The 8,559-nt window shown below is 36.3% G+C and overlaps 1 protein-coding gene across 1 annotated transcript; it reads left to right on the forward strand.

Moving 5' to 3' along the window:
* Nucleotides 1–6,234: 6,234 nt before the first annotated feature.
* Nucleotides 6,235–6,726, forward strand: LOC106344514 (uncharacterized mitochondrial protein AtMg00820-like). Its single transcript, XM_013783879.1, has one exon. The coding sequence runs from the start codon at nt 6,235–6,237 to the stop codon at nt 6,724–6,726; it is 492 nt and encodes a 163-aa protein (XP_013639333.1).
* Nucleotides 6,727–8,559: the final 1,833 nt, after the last annotated feature.

The following is an 8,559-nucleotide window of genomic DNA, read 5'->3' on the forward strand; positions in this document are numbered from 1 at the left end:
GTGTCATTTGAAGATGCTCTAAATGGGGTTTTGTTACCAAACCTTCAGAATACCCACCAGAATCCGTCAGTACACCTTCAGATGGCAAATAAGCCCTTTAAGAAACGCACCACTGCTCCTGCCATGATCCAACTTCCAATTAACGGGAACCTGCATCAGAGTACTGCAACCGGGTGAGCTGATTATGAATAAGACGTCAATCACACCACGAGATATACTCTTCTCTCCCCCCCCCCCACTTAACTAATAAATCTTTTTCCTGAGATTTTTCCTTCTAAAAGAAGATAATACAGCTACATCACATACATAATAACCACAAACATTTCATTAATTCTAATAATATAGAATATTAATTATACATCAACCCTTAAATCTAGATACTAAAACTTATCTCAATCTAAAACTAATCTCTAAATACTAAACCTTAAACCCTAATCACTAAACTATAAATCCAAATATAAACCATAAACTCAAATATAAACCTAAATCTAACTCCAATTTTTAAATACTAAACCCTAAATGGATTACTAAACCTAAACTAAACCTAAACTCAAATGTACTCTATATTATATATTTATAATTTTAAAATAGAATTAAAATCTGAAAAATATATATAATATTTTGTGATATTAAGTTATACTATATAAAGATGGAAAATATCATACTAAACTCTAAACCCAACCCCTAATTACTAAACCCTAAATACTAATCACTAAACCCTAAATCCTAAATACTAATCACTAAACCCTAAATGCTAATCACTAGACTCTAAACCCAAGTATAAACCATAAACCCAGATAGAATGGAACAAAAAATATATTATAGTACATAATGGTGAAAGAGAACAATCTTTATTAATCGTCAAATGGAACGATACATGATAGGGTCACTAAACCCAAATCTCAACCTCACCTTCCAAATACTAAACTCTAAAGTTTAATCACTAAACCCTAAATGAAAAAAACTAACATTTAGGCTTCATATTACCCGGTTATACCCTCCACATATGCAAGTTGCCGGTACAAAAGAAGAAAGAAATGACCCAAAGAAAGAAGAAAGACACATCACTGATTAATAAAACTAAACCTAAATTAAGGAAGCATAAACCCAAATAGAATATATATAATATGATTTACTAAACCCAAACCTCTACTTACTAAATCTAAACCCTATGCATAAACTTATAAACTCAAATACAATCTATAAATTATTTCCCAATATTAGACACTTAAAGGCACATTTACTTGGATAGCATGTTACATATCTTCTATTCCATATAGTCTAAGTAGTATAGTACACAAATGTTTCAAATAATCAAATTTTTCCAGTGGTGTATCCATAGTATGGAATGCAAATAGTAAACCCTCCCCACCCGCAAAAATACAACAATACAAGACGCACCATTAATTATTAAAGCTAAACCATAATTAAGGAAGCCTAAACCCAAATAGTATACATATAATATGGTTTACTATACTCAAACCTCTACTTAGTAAAACTAAACCCTAGGCAGGAACCTATAAACCCAAATACAATCTATAAATTTTTTTCCAATATTGGACACTTGAAGGCACATTTTGAATATTAAACCCTAAACTGATATCACTAAACCCAAACTTTAACCCCACACCTTCCAAATACTAAACTCTAAACTCTAATGACTAAATCCTAAACCCAACTATAGACCCTAAACCCAAATAGAATGAAATAAAATAAATAGTATAGTACATATTGGTGAACAAAATAGAACACTCTTTATTAATCGTCAAATGAAACGATACATGTTCACTAAACCCAAATTCCAACCCCGCCCTACTAAACCCTAAATCTTAATCACTAAACCCTAAACCCAAGTATAAACCCTAAACTCTAAACCTAAATCTCAAAATCTAATACTGACCTCAAACTCACCCATATTACTCTAAATACTAAACCCTAATCACTAATTACTAAACCCTAAACTCAAATATAAACTCTAAATCCAAATATCAAAATCTAAAATAATACATAATATTATGTAATATTAGTTTATACTATATAAATATTATTTGTAGTGTAGATGTAATATAATACACTAATATAAGAGTTTATTTTTCATCTATCCAAAATTGGTTTTAATCATTACACTTAAACCAATATAGTATGAATTTCATATTACAATCAATTACACAAAATGACATAGAAGAAAACTATCAAATTTGTAAATATAAAGATGATTACATTTTTAAGAAGTAGTATATATATATCCCAAATAGTATAGTAACTTTACATACATAAATACACTAAAGAATATATGCTATACTATTCATTTCCCGAATATAGTATAGAAGATAAGTTCATCTTCTTCAATTCTTCTTTTGTCACACATGCTGATACACCTTCACTTCGTTCACCGTCGTTATTCTTCACTACCATATAGAGATCATCTTCATCTCTTGTCCCTTTTTCGACACATCGACGCTTTTACTGGTCCACCGTCGTTATTCTTCACCATTGGATCACTAAAATAAAAAAGAAACGAAAACAAAGTATAAAAACAAAATCATGATGTGGGAATCAATGATTTAAGAGAAGGAGAAAAAGAAATGATAAAGTTGTTATGTCTGCTCACCGTATATGCCTTCATCGTTTTTTTTTGTTCTTCTCAAGAGAAGAAATTCAGTTCAAGAAGATATGTGCATAATGAAAGACCACGTTCATTTTGATCTTCTTGAAAGCTATCTAATTATTTTGGGAGGTGAAACTGAATACAACGTGGCCACGTATTTTACTTGTTACATTAATTAATTATTTATTTTTATTTTTTTGGTACTAGATTTCACCGGTTGAATATGAGAGCAATATGGCAATAATCTATAATGTGTACATTGTATATAGAAAAAAGAAGGTTTTTAGGCAGTGAGTGAATTATAATTTGTTCGATGGTTATTCAGCCCAATTCCTCTAAAAATAAAAATAATCGTAAAACCCTAAATTATGAATCAAAATCGAAAAAATGTTTGTCATACATTTTGTCGTGATTCGTCCCACGAAACGACAAGCGTGGTTAGGTCCTTATGCGACGCGGCTACTAGTGCTCTTCCTTTCGTCATCAGTCATCAGTCATCAGTCATCAATAAGGCTGCCTGCTTTTTGTTTTTCCATTACATTCATATTATATAAAGATTCGGATATCATTACAAGATTGGTGTCTATGTTCCCAGAAATATTATAAACAAATTTACGCATGCAACAAAAATATTAGCTAACCCTCTTATAAATCAATCTACTAAAAATTAAGGACAAACTTTCGATGAGACAGAAACACGTGATGTCATTGTTTTATTTTTTACATAAAAATTGGTGCAATTGTCAGATAAATGAGTTAAGTTTTTTCGACATTGCGTAAACTGTTGGAATGTACGCCGATATTGATGGGATAAAGACTAGTTGTTTAGTTGATTGTTGTATTTGCTAAGTCCTCTGTGAGTAATGGAGGGTTGCAACTGGTTAGATTTTCTGTTGAGATACTCTTTCTTGTGAGGATGTATAAATATATATTGATGTAATCTCTTTCAACATCATACACATAAATATTTTTCAACTCTCTCTGTTCTGTTATATGGTATCAGAGCCAAAATTTTTCTTTTATGATCTTTAGATCTCTGAATCAACAATTGATTGACGATGTCTGGAACAAATCCAACGAACACGAACCCGATAATGATGGAAGTGCGTCGTACGATTTCACCATATGAACTGACCTCTGTGGATAATCCCAGAGCTGTGATTATCCTCTCTTACGAGGAATTAACTACGACGAATGGGCGTGTGGTATCAAAACTACACTATGTTCTCGTAAAAAGTTTGGCTTTCTTGATGGATCGATCAAGCAACCAAAAGAAGGCTCTCCAGACTTGGAGGATTGGTGGACGATTCAGGCTCTGCTTGTCTCTTGGATCAAGATGACAATTGAGTTGACACTTCACTCAAACATCTCTCACAAAGATGTTGCTCAGGACCTATGGGAGCATCTGAAACGAAGGTTCTCTGTGCTGAATGGACCGCGTATTCAGCAGATCAAGGCGGAGCTGGCTTGTTGCAAGCAAAGGGGTCTTGCGATTGAGTCATATTTTGGCAAACTCAATCGTATTTGGGATAGCATGGCGATCTATAGGCCTCTACGGGTCTGCAAGTGCGGGAAGTGTACTTGTGATCTTGGAACTCTTCAGGAAAAGGATCGGGAGGAAGACAAAGTTGATCAGTTCTTGTATGGATTGGATAATGCATATTTCCGAACGGTATGATCATCTCTTGTGTCTCGATCTCCTCTCCAAGCAACAGAGGAGGTGTACAACATTGTACGTCAAGAGGAGGACTTGCGAACTGCGAACAAGCTAGAAGAAGATGCTTCCATAAATGCAGTCACTGCGTTTGCTGCTCAGACTAAAGGAAGAGGACGTTGTGGTGATGGGAGCAAAATGAGTTTATGTAGGCATTGTAACCGTTCATGACACTCCTCAGAGAATTTTTTTGCGGTGATTGGCTATCCAGAGTGGTGGGGAGACAGACCACAAGGAAGGACAATGCAAGGAAGAGGTCGTGGTGGTTCTTCATCCAATGGTGAAGGCAGGGGCCGAGAATCAATGTCTTACGCCAACGCAGCACATGTTGCAACACCACAACATGTTGAACAAGCAAACTATGTCGTCACTGATAAGGATCGTGATGGAGTAACTGGGTTGAGCGATGTTCAGTGGAGGAATATCATGAACATACTCAATGCGAACGCTGGAAAGAACAACAACACCACCTCTGAGAACTTGACAGGGTCTTATGTTGAAATCTGTTTTCTATGTTGAGGGAATGCCATCTGATATGATCTCTGTTGGTCAGCAGTTCAGTTAGCTGATTAGTTCTTGATTGTCCAGGACCGCATTACAAGGATGGTGATTAGAGCGTCTAAGAGGGAGAATGGAGCATTCCGCTTATGCAGCATGGAGAGTGTAGCAGCTGTGAGTACGAAGGAGGAAGAGTCGTATGAGCTGTGGCATAAGAGAATGAGACATCTTGCTGCTAAAGTTGTCTGCTCACTTCCTGTTGTTTCTAGTTCAGTTTGTCTTAGTTTTCTGGATATGGCGTGTGATATTTGTCTCCTCGCAAAACAAACCAGATCATGTTTTCCTGTTAGTATCAATAAAACTTCCAAGGCTTTTGATATGATTCATACAAACTTATGGGGTCCTTATAGGACATAATCAATGACTGGTGCAAGAAATTTTCTCACTTTAGTTGATGATTACTCACGTGGTGTATGGGTTTATCTTCTTAAAGACAAAACTGAAGCTTCAACTAACTTGAAAAACTTCTTGTCGATGATTCATGCACAGTTTTAGGCAACAGTAAGAACAATCTATAGTGACAATGGTTCTGAGTTCTTATGTTTACGAGAGCACTTCTTGAAGCTTGGAATTGTACATGAAACATCCTGCATCGGCACACCGCAGCAAAACGGCAAGGTAGAAAGGAAGCACTGCCACATACTGAATGTTGCACGGGCATTGCGATTTGAGGCTAAACTTCCTATATATTTCTGGGGTGAATGTATTCTTGCAACATGATACTTGATTAATCAAACACCAAGCTTGGTTTTGGGTAGAATCAGTCCGTATGAGAAGATCCATAACAAAGCTCCATGTTATGATCATCTCAGGGTGTTTGGAAGTCTCTGTTACGCTCACAATCAGACGACAAAGGGAGATAAATTTGCACCAAGAAGTAATAGATGTGTGTTTATGGGTTATCCGTACGACAAAAAGGGCTGGAGATTGTTTGATTTGGAGAAGCATGAATTTACTATATCAAGAGATGTATTTTCTGTGAGAATGAGTTTCCTTACGCGAAACTAGAAGAAAATGGAGAACCAGGGGATCCACGTTTGTGGAAACCAATTGGAACTCGGGAAGAAGACGACACACAGATGGTACGACAGAGTACTAATGTTGGGTCGGACCAGGGTGGAACCTTAGCTTGTCTTGGAAGTTTTTTAGATCCAACAACAATTGGGCCCAATACTAAAACCATACCTAACTCGGCCCAAACAACAAATGTGACTTCGTCTTCTCCAACAGTGCCGATGACGACAGAAGCACCCAAACAACAAATAACTGAGGAACAAAAGACACAATTGGAAAGGGGTCATCGAAAATGAGTTCCTCATGCTACCTTGAAAACTATGTCACAAACTCATCATAAATGCGTGTTCTCTCCAATTCGACTAAAAAGAGTACGAAGTTGCTTTATCCGATCTCGAAGTACGTATGCTATGGACGCTTCTCCGCTAGACATACGGCATACCAGGTGACTACTGGTAAGATTACTCCACCAAAGACATATAATCAAGCTGTAGAGGATGAACGGTTTAGGAATGCAATGGGTACAGAGATTGTAGCTCTTGAAGATAATCAAACCTGGTATATAGTTGATTTGCCACCAAAGAAACGAGCCATCAGATGTAAGTGGGTTTATAAAGTGAAGTACATGGCTGATGGGACGATAGAGAGATTCAAAGTTCGCTTAGTGGCTTTGGAAAATAAACAAGTTGAAGGTGTTGATTATAAGGAGACATTTGCGTCTGTGGCAAAAAAAAAAGGACGGTCCGTTTATTCTTGGATGTGGCTACAAAACGAGGCTGGGATGTGCAAAACGCATTCTTGCACGAAGATCTCACAGAAGAAGCTTATATGAAGTTTCCACCCAGTTTTAACGCCAAAGACTCATCAAAAACTTGTAGACTAAGGAAATATTTATATGGATTACGCCAAGCTCCTAGATGCTGGTTCGTTAAATTGACAACGTCTCTGCAGGGTTATGGTTTTCAGCAGTGTCGATCGGATTACTCATTGTTTACATATGTCAAGGGAGCAACTTAGATGCAAATTTTGATCTATGTCGACGATCTTATCATTACATGTAACCAACCTAAGGTTGTGGCATTCTTTTAAGACATATCTCATGTTTTAAAATGAAGAATTTGGGTCTGTTACGGTATTTTTTTGGAAATTGAAGTAGCAAGAAATCAGACAGTAATGTACTTGAGTCAAAGGAAGTATGCGCTTGAGATTATTGAAGATACTGGTCTTATAAATTCAAAACCTGCACTGTTTCCTGTCGAACAGAACCATAAACTGGCTCTGTCAAAATCTTTGCTCCTTCTTAACCCGCAGAAGTACATACGATTGGTAGGAAGATTTATTTATTTGGGGGTCACACGACTTGACTTGGTTTACTCTGTTAACGTGTTGTCACAATTTATGCAATCACCTCGTGAAGATCATTGGCAGGCAGCACTCAGAGTGGTTTGGTACTTAAAGGGGAGTCCAGGTCAAGGACTGTTACCTTGTGCGAATGATACTCTACAAATCACTGGTTGGTCAGACTCAGATTGGGCTAGCTTTCCTATAACTAGAAGATCGGTCACATGCTATTTTATAAACCTAGGGAGTTCCCCAATCTCGTGGAAAACAAAGAAGCAGCCAACTGTGAGTCTTTCTTCTGCAGAGGCTGAATATAGGGCAATGGCCTATCTTACGAAGGAAATGATATGGCTGAAGAGAATACTCCAAGCCCTATGCATTCAACACGATCAACTGATGCAACTGAACTGTGACAGTAAGGCAACTCTACATATATGTAACAACAAAACATATAGAGTTGGATTGTCATTTTGTGAGAGATGAGATCATTGCTGGAACAATAGCTACATTTCATGTAGTAGTAAGTCACGGTTAGCTGATGTCTTTACTAAAGCATTGGGGCATTACGAGTTTGAAGGGTTTAAGATCAAGTTGGGCATCAGAGACTTGTATGCTCCAACGTGGGGTGGGGGGTGTTGAAATGTACTCTGATGGGATAAGGACTAATTGTTTAGTTGATTGTTGTATTTGCTAAGTTCTTCGTAAGTAATGGAGGGTTGCAACTAGTTAGATTTGCCGTTGAGATACTCTCTCTTGTGAGGATGTATATATATTGATGTAATTTCTTTCAACGTAATGCACATAAATATTTCTCAACTCCCTCTGTTCCATTATATAAACCACACTTACAAGGGGTGAAACACCATGAGTGCTCTTACTCACTCATACACATATAACCAAAATATATCCCCAACTATATTAAAAAAAAAAAAAAGAAGAAAGAAAACTATGTAAAAGAAATTATACTGTATGTTCTCTTGTTTACCAAGATGCTTGTTTTTGTTATGTTCCCTGTCTATCGTTTGATGCGGCGAAATTTTATTCGAACATATCTTATCTATCGTTTGATGCGGCTCATTATAACTATATAAACGGGATTCGACAGACATTGATTTCTCAATAATTATAAAGTTTTATTTTGCATCTGTTCGGATTTTAGAATTTTACATAATGATGTACCATTTCTATTCTCTTTTAATCTTTCATTCCAAATGGCTCATCGTAGAAATTTTGGTATTGCCTTGTGGAGTTCTTGTATCAATATGTTTATGAAAAAATTACTCGATTTCTTCTAACCTTCTATAAAATCAAAAAATTTCCCGAT

The sequence above is a fragment of the Brassica oleracea genome, chromosome C5 (assembly GCF_000695525.1).
Source record: "Brassica oleracea var. oleracea cultivar TO1000 chromosome C5, BOL, whole genome shotgun sequence".
NCBI lineage: Eukaryota > Viridiplantae > Streptophyta > Magnoliopsida > Brassicales > Brassicaceae > Brassica > Brassica oleracea.

Bases quoted from the DNA above. Each gene is read 5' to 3' on its own strand.
- LOC106344514 (XM_013783879.1), top strand. From the start codon at position 6,235: ATGCGTGTTCTCTCCAATTCGACTAAAAAGAGTACGAAGTTGCTTTAT.